This window comes from Epinephelus lanceolatus, chromosome 18, assembly GCF_041903045.1.
Source record: "Epinephelus lanceolatus isolate andai-2023 chromosome 18, ASM4190304v1, whole genome shotgun sequence".
In the NCBI taxonomy this organism is placed as follows: domain Eukaryota; kingdom Metazoa; phylum Chordata; class Actinopteri; order Perciformes; family Serranidae; genus Epinephelus; species Epinephelus lanceolatus.
In genome coordinates, this window is record NC_135751.1 from 32,565,774 (window position 1) to 32,590,495 (window position 24,722).

A 24,722-nucleotide genomic window follows, 5' to 3' on the forward strand; every position below is an offset into this window, starting at 1 on the left:
AAGTCACAAACCAACTGTTCCACAACTAACACTACATATACTGACAAAGTCAAGATGCGTTTACCCTACTTAATCTTTCCATCTGATTATACCAAATTGTAAACGTAAAGGGGAAACAGACAACTTTCAATCATCCCAAGTGTTTTTACTGTTGGCACCACTGTTGTAAAGACGCCCTGATCACTTTCCGTTTGCCTCAGAGCCTAGCAACCAACAACACAGGACATGCCGCATTTTGTTTTCCACAGTTACTTCAGTTGTTTTACCATCCGCCATCTCCGCTGCTGGGGGTAACTGCAAAGAACTTACACTGATACTCTTTGTATGCTTTAACTGGGGATAATTACCAGTAGCTGTCCTCTTCCTGTTTTGGTTGCGCAGTCTTTGGCACAGTTCCTTTGAGCCTTCATTTTCCCAGGAGATCGTACATTGGCAGTCAAGATGTACTTCATAATGATGAGCAAAAAAACTTAAAGAAGGACTTTTTTATATAACATGTTGAATTGCATGTTCAATGTGTTGTTGTATGACATTGTACAAATGATTCATTGACTACAAGGAGGTAAATTGTCTCGAGAAGCAATCTGTCATGGAATCCTCATGTTTTTCTTGTGCAGTCTAAAATGTTCAGTACTAATACTGTGCACTATTATCGCCTTGTGACGTCTAACCAGAGAGTTTAACACATGAGACTGGCTAAATTAAAGGTTATATCCATGGCTATAGAAGACCACAGTTACCTCTTACACTAACAGCCGCTGGAGGAAAAGAAAAGTTTTAGGTCTGACTTTTTCGCTGATACAAACTTCTGTCTCGGTCCCTGCTCACAGACAGCAGCGAGTCCCAATTGTCCTTGTGTGTGTGCGTTTGTGCGACATAAACTTAATTTGGCTGCAATGTATATATGCCTGCATTTGTGTGTATTTTGTGAGTGTGTGTGAGCAATGTAGAAGACAGTAGTCACCATTTGTTTCCTGCTTTTACTCCCTTTCTAATTAGAACAGTACTTCACCCTGGGAATACTTCAATACTGCAACTCGGTGCACACACCAGATCGCTGCATGTGTGTGTTTCTGGGACAAAAGCCAAACTTAAGTAGATAAACAGCAGCATCGGTGGCTTTTTTCAACTTGAAGAGACATGATTTAAAGCTGCTTCCCGCTCTTTGTCACTTTCCCCCCCTCCAGCCTCTCACTCACGCTTTCTTGGTACTCTGATTATTGTTTTTTCTCAGTGTGATAAAGGCGCATCTTCTAACTGTATTGCAGCTGCAGAAGCACTGTGATGAACTGGCCATGTATGTATTTTATTAGTCGACCTGTGTTTTTATAGACTGGTTTGATTTATGGTGCCGCATCATGTTGTGCTGCTACGACGGATTAATGAATCTGCCAGCAGAGAGTGTGACTACACTGATCTATTCTATATGGTCGTCCATGTTTGTTCTCATGTCTCACTTTATCTCTTGTAATGAAAATTGAAAAGGCAAAGACTATGGCTTTTCAGATTTGTCATCTTTCATTTAGTCGACACAAAGGTGCAGTTTTAGTTGCCGTCCATGTTGCAGCGCTCAAAGCACATCAGAGGAACTCTTAAGCAAACCCAGACAGATTACAACTCTCCATCAAATGTCTGCCGATACAGTGAGGCACCAATGTGGCCACTCTGTTAAGACTCCATCCCTCGTAGATGGATTACATTTGAAGCTCTTACAACTTGAACAGGAACTGAAATACAGGAAAGAAAAATCCACTGTTGACTGTGCCCTCTGTAACTTACTGCTTTGTCCTAAATAGATAATCTTACAGTGAGTCCTTAAAGGATAAAGAAAGGATAACACAAGCAAAAGGAAATCAACAAAAGATTACTCACAAGTGCTATTTCAGTCAGGTCAGGAGGTGACATCTGACATTTGTTATACCCTCGAGATTGTGCTTTGTCCTTGTGGCAAGAAAGTATGACTCCCAAAACAAAACTTAAGACCCATCAAAGAGTTGCACGAATAATTATTGTCGCACTAGATCTTGGAATTATGTGTCACAGGATTATAAAATCCCCATCCCTAGTTGTGATAGACATCTTTTCCCTGGGATTTGCTTCATGTCATTAATTTATATTTACAAATGATGCAACAGGATGTACAGTAGACATGGACCCATTAAAAAGTTTGTTTGTGAAACAGTGAATAGTCTTGTAAACAGATTAACAGCCAGGCCCACTGGGTCATCATTAGACCCATTATGTGCATTAGACTCGCACAAAACTTCCTTGGCATCCGGTTCCAGTGTGTTGGCGGGGTGTTTGTTTACACACATGCTCTTATACTGAATCATGTTTGGTCTTTTTCTGGGATTTTAGTACTTTTAACATATGCTCATATACTGTATTTCATATCTGTCATTGTTGTTTATGAGCTGAGTGTCATGGCTTCTCCCACCATGCAACAGGTCAGCAGGGTTGTTTGGATCATGTTGCTCCTGTGTGTGGCTTGCACCTGATCATGCCTGGCCTGGATGCACCTGTGGTCAACACTGGAGGCAGTGTTACAGAGAAAGCTGCCCACAGCCTTATTGATGCAACCTTAACATTATTTAAAAGGAGACTGATAACATTTTTGTTTGCATTTTCTTACTGCTTTAGCTCTTGCTTTTCTGTGAAGTTTCTGTGAAGTATGTGTTTTGGCCTTAACCTCTTCCTGCACATGGTTCGAGCATGTGTCCATGCTTGTGATCCTGCTCAACTGCGTGACTCTGGGGATGTTCCAGCCCTGTGAAGATGTCAGCTGCCAGTCAGAGTGGTGCCGCATCCTACAGGTCAGTGTAACTGCCTCATCCTTATGATAACTGGGCCCATGAAGACATTATGACATGGCATGTTTTGTGTGTTCTCTTTGCATAGAAACACCTGACATAACATTCTCACTGTCTACCTCAGTGCTGCCTGTAACAGCAGATTTATATAAGATAGAAATGGCCTTGGGAAAAGGTGTTGCTTACTTTGGTGACATATTTGATGTTCTATCTCACACAAGCTCCACCCTCTACTGGACTAAATGTAATTCTGTCATCCAGTCACGAGCACTTGTTCCCCCACTGAAATTTGCATAAATGTAATCAGCTAATCAGCCTGAATACAAGTGGGCCCCACAGTATATATGGCAGCACACAATGCCGTCCACTATCCTTTTTCTTTTTCAGTAACAACAATTTGCCCACTGGACAACACAGGGCAGGTGAAAAGGGTGGGGTGCGTGTCAGCTGTGTTGCACCTGCCTCCCTTCTGGGCATGATACACCTACATGTTCCTATGCTCCTTCATGACCTGGGGAATGTGGTGTGCAGTGCGTCTACTGCTTGTCTGTTGACCCCTGCAAGCTTCGGCCATGGGTCCACCCAGTTTGGTTGCATACTACCTGTGTTGACTGGGTCTTCCTACTTCTCCACTGCAGCAGCCTAGGTTATAAAGAAGTAGGCGGGCTGCGACGACTAACCTTTAACCACTCAGGATCAGTGTAGCTGGGTCAGTGTTCTGTCCAAATAGTGCGTTCAGTCATCAAGCTCCTCCCACTGTACCCATACAGTTAAGCAAAGGGTGGAGCCTGTGTGAGATGGAACAAAGCTTATGATATTTTAAATTTGTTCTGTAAGCTAAGGCTGATCCTTCTACCTAGTGGCCCTGTTGCTCCTATGCTGCTCGCTGAAGAGGGTGTAGGATGGCGGCAGCATCGTGTGCAGCCTTATATGTGGTGGGGTCCACATGTATTTGGGTAGGCACATCCTGATTGGCAGGCTATGTTTATGCAAATTTCAATGGGCAAATGCATGCTCATGGGGAGAGTATTACCCACAGTATCCAGTAGAGGGCTCCACCTCTGCTAATAGAGGCCTGCAGGGATGACATTTATTTGTAGGCTAGTCTCTATATACAGACTCTACATTCAGTGAATGTAGAGTCTGTATATATTATAAAAACATTAGTCTCTATATACAGATTCTACATTCAGTGAATGTAGAGTCTGTAGGCAAACCCCGGAGATCTTGCCTCCGGAAGAAGAGCGGAAGAGCCCTGGTTTCCGGTTGTAGGCTGTTTGTAGTCTGCGTGATATTGACCAATCACGTTTGAGCCGGCTGCAGTTGTTGCCAGGTTAAATGGTCTGTGCGGTGAACTAACGAGGCGGAACATAATTGGTGTCACTGCAAACTCTGAATCCATCGCAATGGTTCAGCATATTTACTTATATATAAACAGAAGTTGGAAACGGAAATTCACCTCCTCCGCCCAAATCAAACCGGAGTGCCAAAAAATCGTGGTTCTGCCCTCAGAGGCTGTGCCGATGGGTTCTGAGAATGTTTGTAGGCCAACATGGAAGTTAGCATAGCCTCCACAAAATTATACCACTTTTATGATGTTTGAAGCATAAATGCAATCGCCAGAAGTGAAAAGCTAATGTTAGGCTATGAACCAAGTACACTATGGTCACATGAACATCACCCTCGCAGCGAGGCTGTAAAGCCGTGTTTGGTGTGATGAAGTTCTTTAGTCTCAGTAAGCCACTTGTTAGCAACTGTCTTTTTTCAGTTAGGCAAAGGCCTCCAAATGTACAAGTAGAGTATTTACTGGCGTATTTTATGTCGCAGAACAAAATGTGAAAATCTCTGAAGCTTGTGCTAACCACAGACCTTATTTCAGGTATCTAACCAAAAAAACATTTACTTAGAGACTAGGGAACTGGGAGTGCTGAAGTGCTAACTCATTTTTTGGTTTTAGGACTCATTCCTGCACCACTCCATAGAACTAGGGTTAGAATATTGTAACCTTCGTTCTTCTACATAAGCATCTCTCGCTGTAAAGTCATGTGCCTTGTTTGGATTTTTATTTCACCAGCTAAGTCATTACTTTAGTGAACATTGTGTATAATTCACCATCACTAATGTTAAGAGCATTTAGGAAAATGAAATGTTTCTTTTGCAACAGGCATTGCTTTCATGTTCGGCTCTATATTGCTGTGAAATGACAGGAAGAGCAATAACAATAATAGGCTCAATTTGTAAACAAATGGTAATGAAAACTTATTTCATTCGTTTCCTTGTCTCACTTGTCTGGTTTGCTTCAACATGCTCTCGCGCTGCAGAGTAATGTTGATTCTTGGTGCACTGAGATGTGCTCATTATATTCAAAAACAGACATTCTTTTTGCTGTGGTAGATGTCTAATTAATTGAGACACAGCCATAACCATACTAAGCCAGAGATATTCCCTGCTGGGATAAAACTAACTAATGGAGACAAGAATTTATTTTCAGACAACCTCCACTGGCACTTTCAAAGCTACAGTCCAAATGGGGGTCCATATTGACGAGGACACTTAACAAGACTTGACCTTTTTCTGTCAGCAAGAAGTCAATTTCCTCTTGTTGTTGTTAAACATTCATTCTGTCTGTGTGTTTGTTTTTCTCACCATGTTTCCTCAGGTATTGGACGACTGTATCTTTGCTTTCTTTGCTGTGGAAATGGTCATCAAGATGGTGGCCCTGGGGATTTTTGGCTCCAATTGTTACCTCGGTGACAAGTGGAACCAGCTTGACTTTGTCATCGTCATGGCGGGGTTAGTATCCCACAATGCTTTATGCTCACGCCCACAAGTTGCTCCGTTTTGTCTGTTATCTGCAGCCAGACAATAGCAGTCTGCTTTGAATAAGATAACATTTCACTGAGCACGAAGTAAACAATCAGTGCAGTCTCACACAAACAAGAATGCACACAAACATACAGCTTTCTGCCTCAGGAATAAATACACTACCCACAGCTTATGCATGACAAAGATGCATGATGCAGGTACATGTGTTTGTACCTGTGGGCGTGTTTATGTATGTGTTTGTCCTCACAATGTCTATCATTATCAAAATAGAAGTGTCCTTAATATAGGAGCGCTGTGTTTTCTCTCTGTCACCCTGTAATCTAGAGGAGTAAGGATGCAACAATGTGGTTATGTACAACATCTACAGCAGCTGCAGTCACCATTTATCGTAAATCTTGTCTTAAATGGCACCATACCATTCAGTTAAGCTCCACTTCAGAGATAAGCAACATTTGGTACTATATTTACCAATCTGTGCAGCCTCAAAATGCACCTATCAGTAACCAAGACTTATAATTTGGAGACTGGAGGAGCACATGCTGCGCTCCCAGACTAAAGTCTGGGGCCACTACATATGTTGAGGGCGAGGGCAGGACCCAATCAGCAGCAGACATTCCTTGAGCTACTCCCACGCTCCAAGGGCCGAGCCAGTATGACCACACACACACTCCTCACACAGCCAGCACAATCACAGAGCACAAGTGACTGACACAATTAGGACCATAGTTCTCTGCCTACTTGTCACAATGATGATGTTGGGTGCTACAATATAAACTACACAGAGAGGAAAGAGCTTTTGACTGTATGTAATTAAATGTCACATGTACAGTAATTATAATGTAATTATAATTATAATTATAATGGGCGGCTGCTATTATGAGCATTATAATATTTTTGGTGTTTACTTTGTGTAGCTATACCTGTGAGTGCAGAACATGAAGCAAAACTCTCTCTTCCTGCCTTTCTCCAACTGTGCCTCCAGGGTAATGGAGTATTCTCTGGATGGCCATAACGCCAGTCTGTCAGCCATCCGTACCGTCCGAGTGCTCAGGCCACTGAGGGCCATCAACAGAGTACCAAGTAAGTCCATATTTACATAACTGCAGGGATACGTCTCAGGTGAATGCTCTGATGGTTTACCTTCCTTGATTAGCAATGAGCATCTGCACTCATTTGCTCTTTTAGTCAATGTTAACAGTTAAGCACACCACGGTGATTCACTGAACCTGCTTGCCAAAGCCTTGACAGTTGATGGCTGAACAGTGGAATGCAAGCTAGCCCTATAAATGCAAAAGTCTGTCCATGAGTGAGTCAGTGATGAAGTTATGCCACTGGTCAGAGTGATTGATGACGTGAGTGTGTTTTCCCACTGACCGCTGATCCTTTGAAATGACTAGGCGCTGGCCATAGACTGGCACCGTCAGGGCTGTGGGGAGTTGATGCCGACCTCCTGTTTATTTTTGCAAACTGAAAACCATTTCCCTCATTGGAAATGAAGCTGTTATTCACTTTTATTTCACAGATAAGAAACAAGTTAAAAAAGCCCCCCAAAATAGCATTTGAAGTCTTTGAGTAGAGGAAAACTCTGCTAGCCACAAGGCTAATTAATGCAATGTGAAATGCCATAGGCTTATGATAATGACATTAGTATGTTGTATATGTGGGAAAACGTGTCTAGCTAAGACAATTGTTTTGGCAGTGAACCTTGTGAGTTATAATGGAGCTGAATTTTGTAACTTTTTAAAAAGTTGATGTTGTTCCCAGTTTCATATAAATAGAGAAAAAGACCGCTAGCTGCTAGGCAAACTTATGCAACGCAAAATGTCATGGATTGTCTTAAATCGAGCAAAAAGCAGCTCGATCAGTAGGTAAAGTCACAGCTTCAGAGAAAGCAGGTCCCCTCTGCTGTGGGAGTGTGTCTAAGTGTATTGTTCGTCATGTTAAGATGTCTTCACATTAATTTTTAGCCTGGACTGCAACAGCAAGTCAAGCACTGTAAGCGAAAAATCCGTGACTGAGTAAATGCCCTCACTTCCTGTTTCAAATTAAAAAGCTAATATTCAGATTTAAAGCCGTATATTGGGTTTTGATCTAATCTTGTTTTTGTGCATATCTCTATGAATAAATGAATTTAGCTGGCAAGAAGCAGAAAAGTCAATGATAAGGTGATAAAGATAAGAACAAAAGCTCTTTCATATGGACCTGCATTTGTATAGCGCCTTTCTAGTCATCTAGTGACCACTCAAAGAGTTGTTTTTTTTTTTTTTTACACTACGAGTCACGTTCACCCATTCACACACACATTCATACACTGGTGGCTGAGGCTACCATACAATGTGCCTGCTACTCAGTTTTAACACACTCACACACTGATGGAACAGCCATCGGGAGCAATTTGGGGCTCAGTATCTTGCTCAAGGATACTTCGACATGCAGCCTGGAGGAGCCCGGGATCGAACCGCTGATCTTTCGATTGGTGGATGACCCGGTCTACGTCTGAGCCACATTTCATATGTTGTCTATACTCATAAATACTAAATATATGAAAACACTTCAGAGATTTTTTTTGTTTTATATTGTTTATATAAGTTTTTGTGAGCAACTCTGCATAATTGTCTGCCACAGAATGCTTCCTTTCCCAATAGTGACAATATCTTATTGTAGTATAAACACTTAGCACAGGTAGTTTAACTTAAAGATTTGATATTACATTTACATTTTTTCAGTATCCTACACTAAATGCCCTGAGATGTACTCATTTCACCTGTGATTATTGTAAAACTGTGCTACGTAATGTTAGCCACCTGTTTTCATTCATCAAGTTTGCACTGAGCACCACAAAACCAAAATGGCATGGAAAAAAATTAAATATTTTGATGTCTGTATTCCTACTACTTAACGCTGAGTTGACCGATGATCCGTGACTTCTTGTTTGCTTTAATCCCACTTCCAGAGGTTGTGCCGCGCCAGTGCTGAGTGAGAACTTGCACATAGTTTGTCATTTTCCTAAAAGCTCTGTGACAGAAGCGGCCATGAATCTACAGCTAAAGAGGATCACGGGACAATGGTGTCATAACAACGTACTAGATTATTAACCAGCATACATTAGGCAAGCGGCCAAGCTGTTTTTCAGCTTCAGTCTGCCAGTGTGGGTAGCCATTTTGTTCAATAGTCCTCGCTTGATCAGGTTTACACACTGAGTTTTAAATTTTTCTTCTTCTTGTAAACAGCTGTCTCAGTCTGATGTCAACCTGTTAAGTATTATTACAGAGTAAACCAATTTTATTGTTCATGAAACACAGTTTATTTGGAAAAATAATCAATTCTTACAACACTAAAGAACCCATGGGAATATTATTGGAACATGGCAGGTATTTGTGCTACAGTGACTAAGTATGTTGTCAGGGTTATGGATGTCTGCTTGCAGTCTGGCGGCAGCAAGCTGAAAGACTGTGGTATGTGTGTGTATGTGTGTGTGTGTGTGTGTGTGTGTGTGTGTGTGTGTGTGTGTGTGTGTGCTTGAATGATGACCCTGCTTCCCTAGAATAAGCCAGTTGTTCGCATGTGACACAGAATGACCCAGGATTCTTCCACGTAAATGATGACGTTATATGTTTGTACAAGCGTGTGTGTGTATCGTTTCAGTCTGTGTGTGGGTGCTTTGGGCACTGCAGATAACCAAAACACAATCATAAAGCATGGCAGGTTGTCTGTTTCTCTCAAGCTATCATCACAAACAGTCTCACGCACAGGGACGCACACACACACATTCGCTGTGTTGTTCTACCTCTGTGAGGACTGAAGAATTTAACATTAACCTTAACCTCATCGCTAAGCTAACAGTAGCCCCGAGAAGCAATCTTTACAAGCACGGACAAGGTGAAGTGAAACTTATGTTATTGTAACAAGTTTCCAGTCGCACCCTGAAGGGTCTGACACTGGGCGGTAGATGGAGAGAAGAAAGAGGGAGAGAATTACAATGAGAGGTATTACTCAGAGCTGAAAACTCAAGGTCAGTGTGGATACAAAAAGACACAAACATACCCCAAAGCCCACAGACTCATATTCTCACAGGTACACACAAACACCCAGAGGATGTGTAACATCAGCTTCCTTCCTTCATTTTTCCCTCTCTTTTTATCTCTGTCAGACTCCATCTCATCTTTTGTTTTGTCTTCCATCTGAGTTGTGATCAGAGATGATGTAGAGTGTTTGTGGGCGCAAGCCAGCCGGGCTAGTAGCCAGGCTGAAGTTTTTCTCTCCCTACTTACCGTCTGTTTGTCTCAAAGCGTTCTGCTATCACTCCATCTCTCTGTTTGTCTCTTTGCCCTAAGTGGATGGGAAGCGTTCAGTGTCAGACAGATATTAAACATGTTTTTATGCTGTAACCTGGAAACAGTGAGCAGAACTCTCTGTTCTCAACAACAAGTACTCTGTGAGCACAGGAAAAACTACAGCTCCCATGAATAAAACTACACGTATAGCCACATGGGTGCTACTAACCCTTCCATAAAACTCAACAATGTCTGCTTCTAATTTCTTTTTTCCTGATTTATAGCTTTAATCTCTGTTCCGCTGTTATTATAGACATGTCTGAGATAGCTGTGACCCCTCAACCTGCTTATGGACCCGCCTCTTCAGCCTGGGAACATCAAGGGTTTATGGGAAATGGTGTTTGTTAAAGGCAGTCATTGCTGAGGCATGAGTAATCCAGTTTACAGTTAGCAATAATTTTAATCTAGCACTGGAGACAGCTCATTGTGTCTGTTTGGGAATGATTCTTTAAAGTACTGGATATGTTTGTGTTACAAATATGAAATACTTGTTGATATATGTCATATTTAAGTTATTTGTTGAAGGTGTCTTTCTCCAAATTGTAATTATAGTATTTATTTACCACTTCTCCATATTGACCCTCCACTAAACAGTATTTTAGTTCTGTGCAACAGAAAGACACAAATCCTTTTGAAATTAATGCTTTGTGACCAAAGAAAATAGAAGAAAAAGGGCTGTGGCATTTGCCTTTGTTCAATAGTCACACACCCTACAACTACCAGAATGCACTGCACTGCACCAATAAACTCTCTTGCTGGTGGGTGGCATAATGCAAGCTTGGTCGTTATGACACAGGAAACAAACAATCTCGTATTCCAGTTAAACAGTAAGCTAAAATATGTTTCTGAAAACATTTTAGGCGAGGAATAGGTAATGCAGTAAGAGAGTCTTTTTTAACACCCTCTAGTTTTACAATACAGGAAATAGTATCTCACCCACTTCCTGTCTACAAATTCTCATATTACAGCTAAACAGTGCACTAAAATTAGATTCTTAAGACATTTTAGGCGAGATAGGCATTGCAGTACCAAAATCTTAGTTAATATTTAAACAGTAGTGCTTAGTTTTACTGTTTGAAATCAGTTTTTACACAGTATGGTACTCACTTCCTTTCCACAAATTCTCATGTTACAGCAGTGTTACAGTGCATGAAAAAAAAAAAAAAATTCTGAAGACGTTTTAGCAAAAATAGGCACTGCAGTAACATAATCTTTGTTTTGAGTTGATCAGTGCTGCCTAGTTTTACAGTTTGATTTGAGTTTGAGAGAAAGAGAGAGGGGCAGATCTGTCTCTTGATCCGCTTCTGTACTCTTTGTGCCCCTGGTGGCGGGCAAACAAGAAAGTGGAAGTACAATCTGTGGTCCTAGAACCAGTCAAATCTGCTGAATAAGCGCTGATAAGATGGAGGGAAGTTTACCACAGTTCAGTTACGCATAAAACCCACATTATTATGATGCAAAGCCGGTCGAAAATGGGCAAAGTATCCCTTTAAATGTTTAGTCTACAAAAAGCAATGTAACCCAGATAATGCAAATGTTAGTTTTAGTCACAACCATTATTGCAAAGTTTGCTTTATTTCCAGTCAGTGTGATGAGTAAGAAAATTGTGGAAAGCCACTCACTCATCATAGGTGTTTGCTTGTTTACCAGTGACAATGATTTCACATTAGCATATTTCATTCCTCCCAGATCTAATATAAAAAGCAACTTTATGACTTTATTGCATCTTCTACAATCTACAAGTCTACAATCCTGCTCCTTTCCATAACATATCAAAGGAAACAAACAAAAACACATTCTGAATTATTTGAGTATTTCCAAAATCTTCCAGTATTTAATTATATTTCATTTTGTCTCTTCTTAACAACTTTCCCCTCATCACTTCTCACGAGCTAAAATAATGTTTATTGCCTGGTAGAATTTTGTTTTCTCCAGAAGTTCAGGCCTCAGGAAACTTAACTTTTCCCTGTGGCATGACTTTCTGGATATTGTCCTTCCCAATTTCAGGTGGTCTCATCCAAGCTGCCACTTGTGTGCCATTAGATTGCATTAGTTTAATTAAACCTACCGGAGCGCTTTGCAGCTCTGGGAGTACACACCTTGTCAATCCAGATTTAAATCTTCTTGTGTTTTCTAACCCCGTCTGTTTTAAGAAGTGAAATTCGGGGTATTGCTGAATCACATGTCTGCACCCAAATGTTGTATAGAGAAACCATTAGCATTCTGCTTAGGGGATGTCAATGCTGTGAGATGTTTGCGTTTGAGCAGATTTCACAGCACACAGATGCCTCTATAGTAAGGTATCTGTGTGCTGTTTACTCAGTGTGTATGTGTGTACATTTCCATGTGCTGTATTCACACAAGTAGACGGCGATATTTTAATGTCTCTGGAGTATCGCTATCCACCTCAAGCATGCAAACAGACGTTACTTTGTTTTTCAGTTTTATGATGAGAAATGTGTATCATTAGAGTGTGTGTTAGGTTTTCTCATTTTCCATGTGTATAACTTCTGTTTTGTGAGAAATGGGAAACAACAAGTCAAATAGCTTGTTGACAGGTATGAAAAGGCAGGTGTGTTGAGAGTAGAAGATCTCAGGCGAGATGAAACGAGACAGATTGGTGATGACACAATGATTTAAACTGGGCGATTTTATCGATTTCTATTCCGCCCCAAAGCCATGACCACATCTCATTAGAGCTCTGTTTTGATGGATTGACCCTCACCTGCCTGGCTGTCACATATCTCACAAAAAACACATTATAGCACAATGCAGCTCTAGATGTGCAGCTGGTCTGTGGTCAGGAAAGATGGATGGTTGACTGGATGGGCTGATGAATGATGGATGAATGTAGAGTAGACTTTTTCTTACTTTTGCCATCCCAGACATTGCATTCACATTACAAGCAAATGTAGCCCAGGTCTGATTTCTTTGCTGTCATATAACACAGATAGGAATTTTTCAGAGGTTTTTTTTAATCAGATGTTGGCCACTTTCATATGTGGTTCTAAATCTGATACATATCTGATCACTGGCCATGTGTGAGGAGGGTCATATTGAAATTCATGTGTGTGTTTCCCAATACATCCATGGTTTTTTCCATGTCATACTTAACATATCTAACCATACCAGTGCTGTGGTAGACTGCACTAGTCGCCAGCCAGAAGAGCCCAACTGCCAGACGCTTTCTGTCAGGGACAGCTTGCCTTCATGCCCTGACAGCGTTGTCGTGAGGTGCCGACAGAGATATTGGAATGTAGCCATGGACATCCTAAGGTTTGGAGGGACTGTTCCTCTGTGAAACCCTCCACATGGCAGCCCCACCCACACCTTCCTCTCCACAAAGCTAACAACAATAGCTGGTAATAGAGCTAGTACCTCTGTGTTCCTTTGCCGTCCAGCCTTCAAGCCATTGTTGCAATGGCTCATCAACCTGCAGCCTCAGCAGTCTGAAAAATGTCCCATTTTACAACAGCCTGGTAAACAGAAGTCTGATGATGTCATTCTGCATATTGATTAGCCATGTGCTTCTGTTGCCATTGGCGAAATGGTCCTTTGGAACAGTGGGCAGTCCTCTCCTCATCATGACGAAATGTCATTGGACCTCCGCAGCAAGAGATGAAGGCTTGCTCATACATTTATTTTTTCCTCAAATGCCTGTTTTAAGAAGAAGAATATATACTTTATTCATCCCTGAGTGGATATTCAGTTTTTTCATTCTGTTGTCATATACACACAGGCCCGAAATACACACACACATGCACAAACAGGACCTATACATGATGTCAGAGCGAGAGGGCTGCCCATGGACAGGCGCCCCAAGCAGTTTGGGGGTTCTGCCTTGCTCACGGGCAACTCAGCAGTGCCCAGGAGGTGAGCTGGCACCTCTCGAGCTACCAGTCTACACTCATGTTTGGTCTGGACGGGGACTTGAGCCAGCAACCCTCTGGTTCCCAACCCCAGTCCCTATAGACTGAGCTACTGCCGCAATGTGAGTGACATTATCGGTTGCATGTGACACGTTTCAGGGCAGAGATCAGTTCACACTGATGTCAGATAGGGAACAGTTCAAACATGAATGTGAACAGTCGAGGCAAAATGATTGGATCTGGGGAGATAATCTGAATTGAACACTAAGCCCTGTAATGCGAACATAACAATATACAATGTAAGACTAAAGCAAAACCCATCACAGGAGATTTCATGCTGTGGGACTGTGGAGAAAATATGTTCTGTACTGCAACTTTATGTCTAATGAGTGTACACAGAAGCACACACGGATAAACACAGATAGGACGACGCACCCTAAATGCTGATGAGTCATTCTCTCTGAGCGGGGACAGTTAGTACTTCACAGAGTAACAACATCAAAAATCCACTGCCAGGACACTTCCTATACTTGTAAACAACATGGGGATAGAATGATATCCACATTTTGCTCATTAGTGCTTTCAAACATGCATAAATAATGAATCATAATCTTCTGGACAGTTGTACAAGTTTGATTTCATTCTGAATTAGTGGAAATGAATTTAACAGTGATGATAGTTTTAATAATGTTTAGCTTCTGGCACAGACTTTAATAAGAACTCTTGTGAGCTCAGTGCAGTTTAGGCCCATCCTGATGACTGTGAAACTCCACAGCAAACCAAAGCATTTGTTTTTGTTTTTCACCAAACAATAATGGATTCAGAGAAAACTTTCTCCTGCAGTGGCACAGCACAAACAGTCTGGAGATTAGATTTTGGGGACTCGAGGAGATATAAGTTTGCATAGCATTGCCACTGTCAAAATTAGTCGAGACACTGTGGAGTTTACCGTACTGTAAGTGTGGTCATTGTGACAAGGCTGTGATACATGTGAAAGGGGCCAGAACACATTGTGAGGGACCTCAGAGACTAGATCCCTGACTTTGCTGACGCTAAACACATCTGACAACTGGAGATGGATGCTGAATGCATGTGGTTAGATAATACTAGCCACAGGGAAGCTGTGAGTTCAAATCCCAGAGGATGAAATAATGTCAAGCTGTCACTTTCAGTATTGTCATCACTTGTAATTATATTGGCTGTCGGGATGAAGTTATGGGTTCCAAGATCACAAGATCAATAGAGGTTGTCAGGGTGTACGGTAAGCAGTGGGCAAGTAAAAGGTTAGCTTCTGCACCGCATGCAAAACTCATGTTTACTTTTTATGTGTCCCTCTATGTAGGTATGCGGATCTTGGTGACACTGCTGTTGGACACCCTACCCATGCTGGGAAATGTCCTTCTTCTCTGCTTCTTTGTCTTTTTCATCTTCGGGATTGTTGGAGTCCAGCTATGGGCGGGGCTGCTGCGCAACCGCTGCTTCTTGGGAGAGGACATCAGAACGTAAGGAATTTGGTCTTGTGATACAATATTTCCGGGGCGGAATTTTGATTTTAAAAGTGTGAAGGGAAGACACAATGCAGACACAAATCAGAAGGGCTTTGATAGCTTACCCCTACAAAGGGTAGAACAACAATAGAACCACTCTGGAGATGGTTATAAAACTCGAGTCTAGAGGCTTTTAAATACGCAGTTGTTGTTATGGCCTCTTTAAACATACAAAGGCACAACTAGAGACCGGAACATATGAATGAATGCCAGACACAGTTTGCAGGGGAAAGGACAAACAGAGCTTTATTTTTAAAAAGCATAAAACAATACTTACAACTCAAAGGATGAAACAAAAGGGGTGGGAGATCACAGCCAAAAAAAGAAAAGATGGGGAAGTCGCTGGGCCAATTACGCAGTGGATTGTCAGACCCAGCTCAACCCCCTAACTACCTAAACTGAAACTAAACTTAACCAAACAAAATCAGAAAACTGATCTAAAGGTAATCTCCAACCCAAACTAAAACAACAAAGCACAACCATCTAATTCATGCTGGGAACCAAATGGGAAGAAAGCCATTCCCCCACTACTCCAGTGCTGCTGCTGCAGGCATGTGTCGCTATGTGTCTCGATGTGTTTCCCACACTCTGCCTCTCAGCTCCTTTTTATCCTCTTCTTCCAAATCCCAGTTGTCATAGGCAGAAATTTCACACAGACACCTTTTAACAGAAAGTTACTTAAGGTAATATACGATAGTATGTTGGCACAGGTCAGGCCATCACATTGATTAAGAAAATTCGCACAAAAACAATGAAGGTGGTGCAATAAAGTAAAATGTGAAAAGTGGCAAGTAAATTTAATTGTTTTCATGTTGATATGTAAAAAAAAATGATGTTTTTTGTCTCTTTCATACTTTTGGAAATATATCAGAAATCAATTTTTAATTTTAAGTTTCCCCTTTTTTAATGTAACACTAGTTTTTGGACTAAAAATGGAGTGGTCCAATGCTGCCTTTTGAAAAAGTGCAATAGACATGTCCTCTATGTCCCCCTGTTAATTACGCCCCTGCAGTATTTGTTTTTTTGTTTTTTTTTTCATTTCCGTCTGGGCTGGAAGTAGCACAAATGGGCCCAGAAAATTGCCTCTGCAATACCATGCTCAAATCTAGATTAGATTTGTGGGAAGAAACACTTTGGTGAGAGTAGGATCAGGTTTAAGTTCTTTTCCTTGAGTATAGACAAAGCAGAGATGAGTGAAACAATTCCTTCAGTAGACTTAGAAGTTGCAATCAATTTTTAATTTCCCCCAAACAGATAAAGTACACCCACCCTGCTTTGCAAGTGCTGTTCTCCACATCCATATGGTGACCAGCACTGCCTCCAGCAAGCACACATGAAATCTTCAAACATGCTCAGCTCACTTAGCTCAAACATGATCCTTCTTTCTGTCCTTTTCCCTCTCTCCTTCTGTTTACATCTTTCTTCCCTTTCCTCCCTCTGCTCCTCTCTCTTTGCTCTCTTGTGAGAGTTTGTGTTGAGTTGTCATATGGTGTATCAGTCAGCTGTTGCCTGTAGCAAGAATACAGAAATTGTAATTTGTTAGAATACACAGACTGCATAGCGCCCTCAGGATGTAAGCCACCGTATGGCCTCATACATACACATACAGAGAGAAACAAGGAGAGGAAAAGACAAAGAGAGAAACAGAGATGTGGAGTGAGATAAGGCTGTCTTAGCCCCGAGTTGATAATGAACTTGCCTATAAATGAGAGAAGCCCAGTGCGCCAGTTCCAAAACTCCTACATGAAGAAATGAGACTCCTCCTCTTTGCAGATGATGTGGTTCTTGTGTTTTAAGATGGTTTAACGTAAAGCCAGAATATATTCAGGGCTGTCAAAATAACACATTCATTTCAATAAATTAATCAGAGAAAACATAAGGCATTAAGAAAATTAATGATTAATCACATTCTGTGGTGCCCTTTGACCCAGTGCATCATTGCATGCAAAAAATTATGTATGCAATTAATTTAGACAGCCCTAAATATATTACAAAAATGTTGTCAGATGTTGGTTTGTGGGAAGTTAATTTAAATTTAATTAAACTGACCAAACAACATAACCCTGGATGTAGATTGAGCATAACAGGAAATTACTAAACAGAAGGGAACATTTCAGATTCTCTGTTATGAGGTGATAACATTTCCAAATACATTTAAAACTTATCTGGGTTTTACCAGCTTGAAAAAATAGAAAATTACATTGTGACTGACCCGAACAGAAAAAAAACTTTGACAAGGTGCTGACTCAGTAAAGACGACACAAAGACAATGCTGTATTTCCCTCTACATTGCACACATTATGAAAATATTAGATTAACCTGTGCTCCCGTTTGCATTTTATTTTGTCGCATGATGAATAAGATACGTCTCATAAAAGAAGAGCAGCATGCACTGTCTCCCAAACAAAACAAACAGGCACACATGCACATACACAGAGTCACCAATTTAGCTGTGGGGGTTGAAATTATGCAAAAGAGAAAGAAAACTGCTTCAGTGTCCACAGCCCCAGGAAGCCAAATATGTCACTTAGATATCCTTGAAGTAATTCTGTTTTGATGTAATGGTACAAATTGTACCAGAGTCGATGTTGCTGAGTCCTTACTGTGTGTAAGAGAGAAAGACAGAAGGATAACAGCAGCTTAATATTTCATAGTCGAGACTGCAGGATTTTTTTCTTACAGAACAAATGGTTGTCTGACTTCCAGTGTTATCAGTGGTGAAGTAGATTTATTCAAGTATTGTACTTAAATAAAACTTTGAGGTATGTTTACCTTACTTACATGTTTCTACTTTATGCTACTTTATGCTTTTACTCCACTACTACTACATCTAAGAGGGGTATTTTGTACTTTTTACGTCACTACAGCTGTGTCTCAATTCAGGGGCTGCAGCCTTCGAAGGCTGCATTTGAAGACATACTTCAAATGCGGCCAAGAAATGTAGCCTTCTTTCCCAGAATTTGTAGGATGCAACAGATGAATCTTTTGTGGCCGAGCCTATCCCAAGATACATTGCATGCCACTGACGATTATATATATTAGGTTAACTCATAGTTGTTGACCAGCTAATGGTTAACTGTTGGTAACATTAGCATTAGCTAAAAGCCCACAGCTTAAGCAAACTTAATTTAATAAGTTTCTCCATCATCCGGCGGTGTCTTAGGTGGTGACTCATCTCCACAAGTATTAAATAAAAAGTATATATATAATAACTATCTGTGGGTCCAGGGCTAGGGCTAACTAACTTGCTAGCTCACTCCTTCTTTCATCAATCGCAGCTGGTTGCTAGGTAACAGAAATGCCAATGGGTCAGGGCGAGAACAACTGGCGATGCAAGCAGGAAATCCTCCGCAGACCAGACCGTCCCATTTCTGAGACCGTTTGGTTTGGCTGAGGCGGCCTTTAAAGGACGTGGCTGATGAAGACCGCGAAAGCTGCGTCCTTCAAAGGCTGCAGCCCCTAAATTGAGACACAGCTTAGGTTAGTGTTGTCATGATACTGGAATTACCATCTTTAATACAATACCTCGAAAAATATTGATATTCACTACCACTTTTGAAACCACAGGGAAAATTTGACATTTGTCATTGTAGGTTAATATAAGACAAGACATAATCATTCTAAGGGGGAAACTGACAAGCTTCTAGCAGTATATATGCTATCATTAAAGTAATGTACACATGAATCCATGCAGTAATTATAATCCAATGGAGAGTCTTAAGGAGAGACATTAAGATGACAGCAACAGACAAACAGGTTACAGGGGAAAAAAAGATTGGCTGGAGCATAATTGGAGTCACTCAGTAGACAGTCTGGCAAAGAGTACAATCCTTTCCTTAACTGGTCCCTCTCCACTACTTCACGAGTGACAGTCGCTCTACATAAAGGTACACTCACTGTTGTGGAGGGCTCTCCACTTTAAAGGAGGATATAAATAAGCAGGTAAACTGTGGGATGTACTTTGTTCCATGAGTAGAAAATCAATTAAACCCTCCATGTGAATGCACAGAGACAGAGTGGATAGGATAAGGATGGTCTAGCCAAAATGAACACCCCTCTATAAAGTTAAACTGACTGATGAAGAGGAGGGACAGTTTTGACTGAAACAAGCTGCAGTTTGGGCTTCAATAGCTTCAGTAAAAGTTTTTAACATACCCTCCTCTATTGCTTGCAGCTGTAGTTTTATTTTTGAGCTACTGAGCAATTATAATACAGAGGGTTCATGTACCCCATTACTTCATTGTTCAGAGGATTTATGATTAGAGTGTAAATCACTGATTGAGATGCTGCAGAAGAAGAGAACACAGTCTAAGTGTAGATGCGGTGTGAAAAGAGTGTGGGAGTTTAACTTGGTCTTTCTCACTGGAGGTGTTTTGTGGGGAATTCAAAGATAACATCTGTGATTGGATGTGAGCCTATTTAATAAGCTCACTGATACATCAGCACTCATTGATTACACTGTTTGCTAACATCTAATCTAGGTTTCAATCTGAGAACTCACTTCAAAGGCTCAGACACACCAAACCGACTTCAGAGAAGTAGCGGTGATAAAGCCCCCCTGCTGCGTTGCCTGACATTGCCAGGTCACGGCAAAAAAGTTGTACATCAACACACCGCAAAGACCACAGCCGACAGCCAACCAGCCCGTTTGTTCTATACCTGTGTGAGAGGAAATAACTCATGGCACCAGCAGATGGTGGTAGTCTGTGTTTGTCATTCAAAAAGGGAAACCAGAAAACCATCTTGACGCTAGTTAGCCAGTTAGTACATTAATAACACATCCAATGCTGAAAGAACAGAGCATATTTACCGTGCAGCAGAAAACGATAACACAAACCATCACGAAGCGTTTCTCTTAAGGAGCTGAATGACCAAAGAAAAATAATCCTCCCTTATGAAACAAGCTTTGATCTCACTCCCTCTTGACTTTAGCTCTTTGTTTACTTTCCTCACTTCTATTTCTTCTCTCGTCCACTGAACTGAACTGCCAATCAGAGTAGGGATGGGCAACACAAGCAAAAACACTATTCGAAAATCGTGGTAGTGGTATCGTGGTAAGTATTCGACAATTTTTCGAATAATCGTAATAGTAATAGTCGCATTAAAAAATCGATTTTTCAAAAATAAAACGACTATTCGAAATTCGAAAATCGTGACCCATCCCTAAATCAGAGTGATTTCATTCACCAAAGGGCCCCATTGTCACTGACACCGATGCAACATGCTGAATCGTCCAAATTAAAGCCGGTGGGAGCCAATAAGGGGGGAATGGTGTGGGACACACTGCACCAACTAAGGTGACTGATGCTCGTGGATGGCCCAACATTGACCAATAGCTGACCATCGGCTTTGTGTGTCAGGGCCTTAAAGCTACAGAAGGCCTAACAATTGTATTAAAAAACCTGTGTCCTGTTGCTGAAATTGTCATTATGTCCTGACAGCAGTACATGAGACAGATAATCTGTGAAAAAAAATCCGGTTCCCCTCCCAGTTCTCCTAATGGATTTGCATGATTCCACCACGCCTGAAAAAAATTGGCGAATCAGGATCAAGAAGAGTCTCTAAGGTGTGAATCTGTGGTTCATGCACATACTGGGCTGTCAACAACAGTGTGCACAGTACAGAGGAGTAAACACAAGACTGGCAACAAAGAGCAAGCTAAGAAGAGAGTTAAGGATTAAGGATTCAGAGCTGATGCCGGCTCAGGCCTGGTTTAAATGTCTTTTTAGGTTGCGTTTTGATGTCTGTCTTCTTCTGAACTTCTGTGTTTGCTGTGCATGCTGTTGTTGGCAGAGGAGGGATGGACAGTTTTCCAGACAGTTTGCTGGTGGTTGTTATTCAGGCATGGAATGGTGCAGAAAAGACTCCTAAAAGCCAGAAATTAGTTAGCATTTTAGCACTCCTGGTTCCCTTGTCTAGAAGTCATTGTTTTTTTTTTTAATGTTTTTTTGTTTTTTTGATAAGATGCCTTAAATAAGGGCTGTGGTGAACATACTTTTTTGTTCTTTGACATAAAATAAACACCCCACCCCTTAATTTTGAAGCTTTCACATCTTAAAAAAGGCAGTTGCTAACAAGTGGCTAAATGTGACTACAGAGCATCATCACACCAAAAACAGCTTTATAGCCTTGTTGTAGTGGTGACGTTAAAGCAATCAGCCAGGGTGAAGTTTGTTTATAGCTGTTAGCTTTTTACTTCTGGCGATTGACTTTACACTCAAAAATTCATAAAAGTGGTGTTAATCTGTGAAGACTTTCTTGCTTAACAAAAGGTGTAATTATTATAATCCTCTGTTTGCCACAAACCTTATTTTCTGCAGTAATCCAATATCTTATGGAAAAATTGCATTGGCCTCTTTGACACGGCCATGTTAACTTCTGTTAGCATGTTAGCTTACAAAAAACTTTGTCCATGCAGCACTCTCTTGTGTGTGCAAAGCTCCTGAAGCCATGACAGTAGTGATCTTGACTGAATGAGAGCATGTAAGGGGGAGTAGGGCTGTGCAGCGTTCGCATGAGCAATGAATGACACTGCGTTAAAGACTACTCCTGACTCTGATTGGTTGTTTACAATCAGATTAAAGGTCCCATGTACTATCGTGAGAGTTTCAGCAAATATCACAAAAAGATATTTCTATAAAAGTTACCAACTGTCCCTTTAAATACCACAAATTATAATCTGAACCTCCTCATTGGTGAAAGACACAATAGCAGCAATAAAAATGTCTTCTCAATTCAAGTGCAAATTTGTAATTTTCTGAAAAGGCAAAAGGGTTGTTATCTATCACATCAGCCGGTTCTCAGTGTATCTGCAGGATATTGATAATATGACCTACTATAGAACTTGTAGCAGAAAGAAAGACGGAGATAAACAAAGAAAACAAAAAAGGTAAAGAGTTATCTAAAAGCTACATGTACCCATAATTATTGTATTGTAATAACAAAGCCATTTGTTGTCATTCTTTCTCCATCCAGAATGTACAATTTGTCCATAAGTCCTTACTACATGTCAGAGGAGGGTGAAGACAGCCCGTTCATCTGCTCTGCTCCCCGCGAGAACGGGATGCTGCGCTGCCACAGTGTGCCGCCTCACACAGAGGGCGGGGCCGAGTGCTCATTGGCCGCTCCCCACCAAAGCTCAGCTCTGATTGGATCAGTGGGTGGGGCCAGTGTTAACGGCTGTGTTAACTGGAACCAGTACTATAATGTGTGTCGCCCCGGGGACCACAACCCTCACAAGGGAGCTGTCAACTTTGACAATATCGGCTACGCCTGGATAGCCATATTCCAGGTAAGGAGGGGTGAATGTGCAGATTTGGATGTTGAATGTCTCACTAGACTGTGAGCTTACAATTAAGCGTTTTCATGGTTTGTGGACGCCCCATTGGACTTTAAGCTCAGTGGGAAGCAAGATGAGTTTCTTCTGCACGCATCAGTTGTTCTAAATTGAAAGTTTTACTAACAAGACAGTGATAACGAGCTGATTACATGTGGCAAACTATACAATTCTCTTTCTTTATGTACACAAAATAAAAAATAAAAAAAGTTTTCAAATTCCACCACTAAGGCCATCAGAGGGCATGTATCATGACCTAAAAGCCATTTCCCCCTAAACTCGCTGGTTGTGAAATTGTATTTTTCTTTCCCCCTCCAGCTGATTCCAGCCCCTCAGGGAAACCGTGACAGGCTTTTCCTTATCACACTCTTTGTGCTAATACAGTCTGCGCTGTTGTGATATGAATTCCCTTCTAATAGATCTGTCCAGGACCTGCTGATACATCTGTCTCTGTGTCTAATAGACTTGGACTCACACAACATGACTTTCTCAAAGAGAGTCTTACCTTCAAATTACCCCAAACAACACAAATACTGGAGGCACACACAAACACACACACTAATCCCTGTTAGGTACTCACAACTTGAGTGTGTGCGTGTGTGTGTGTGGTCTCAGCTTGCAGTTCGAGGCTTTAAAGATTAGATTTTCTCGATTTCTTCTTTCGTTCGTGGTGGTTTAGCAGAGATTGGTGGTGAGATTAGTTTTTTAGCCAGGTATTTGATATGTGTATACGTATATTATGATCCATGGTAACTGCCGGTGTTTAAGTGGTAGATGCAGATGATCACTGGGAAAAGTTGTGCTCATTAGTGGTGGATGTAGTTTCTGGATACTGAACTGTCTCAGCAGTCAGGAGGTGTTGCTACCTGCAGGTGTAGTGGTGTAACATGTTGGTGAAGATTCTCAGTCATCCAGGTCATGGTAATTTAAAGTACTATATCGTTGCCAGCTGGACTTAGTTGAGTTTCTTGGGGATGTTTCACTTCTCATCCAAGAGGCTTCCACAGAGAAGTGAAACGTCTTCAGGTGAAACGTCTTCAAGAAACTCAAGCAAGTCCAGTTGCCTACGATGTAGCACTTGGAATTGGTGTAACATGACAAGCAGAAGTTTGCGCCATCTGGTTAACTTCTACTGTATATTGCATGTAAATTATGTTATATACAATATTAAGTTGGAAATGTCTCCACAATTTAAGAAAAATCCACAAAAAATATTTGAATTAGATGTTATTATTTGTCAATAAAGGGTCTGTAATAATGGAAACATTTAAATTAATACATCATACAGATAATTTGTTGACAGCTGGATGTAATAATGAATAAACAATGAGTAAATGAGAGCTAAAATGAGACTGTAAAATAAAAGTGATTGAGATACAGATAGATGGAGAAAGGCAGAAAATATGTTTGGAAAAAAAACAAGAATGCTCCATTGAATGTTAAATGAGTTGCTTGGCTTGTTATCCCAGTTTACAGCCTTATTCCCTCAGTATCTGTAAATATAAAGAACATGAATTATACATTTCAGCGCAGGGTTCTGAAAACATTTCAGCCCGTGGCTCCAAATTGAGTTGATTCCGCATTACCAAGGGACTCCTGCAGAGAACAACAAGCTGTTAACAAGTCACGTTGGTTACCCAGCGCAGCCAAGCCTCTAGCTTGACTGGGTCCCACCTAGTTTGTGATAACAATCGATTTTACTGGAAGATGTCAATCAAACCCAGTCCTGACCCTTGGCTTAAGAACCAGGTAATAGACTGACCTCTGTCAGCACTGTAAGGAGAGAAAAAGAGCAGGGGAGCGGAGCTAAGAGTGGTGGAGAGAGGTGGAGGAGGTAAAGTGGAAAGATAAAGGGCGACAAGAGGAGCGAAGGCATCTCAGGGTTATCAGGCCACTGTTTCTATCAACCTACAGGTTAATGACTATCGATCGTGTACTCACACACACACAGTTATTCTGCCAGAGTGTCTATTACGATTCATGTGTTAGTTAAGTCATTA

General features: G+C 41.2%; 1 protein-coding gene across 4 annotated transcripts in view; it reads left to right on the forward strand.

Moving 5' to 3' along the window:
* cacna1ha (calcium channel, voltage-dependent, T type, alpha 1H subunit a) overlaps positions 1–24,722 on the forward strand; it is a 160,159-nt gene that overhangs the window by 76,894 nt on the left and 58,543 nt on the right. For all 4 annotated transcript variants that reach the window (XR_013488057.1, XM_078161655.1, XM_078161656.1 and 1 more), the window contains exons 3-7: positions 2,701–2,813; positions 5,470–5,603; positions 6,619–6,716; positions 15,182–15,341; positions 22,362–22,677. Coding sequence is in view for 3 of the 4 variants with exons in the window: in XM_078161655.1 (XP_078017781.1) it covers positions 2,701–2,813; positions 5,470–5,603; positions 6,619–6,716; positions 15,182–15,341; positions 22,362–22,677 (821 nt within the window). In the remaining variant the exon portion in view is untranslated. The remainder of the gene's footprint in view (positions 1–2,700; positions 2,814–5,469; positions 5,604–6,618; positions 6,717–15,181; positions 15,342–22,361; positions 22,678–24,722) is intronic.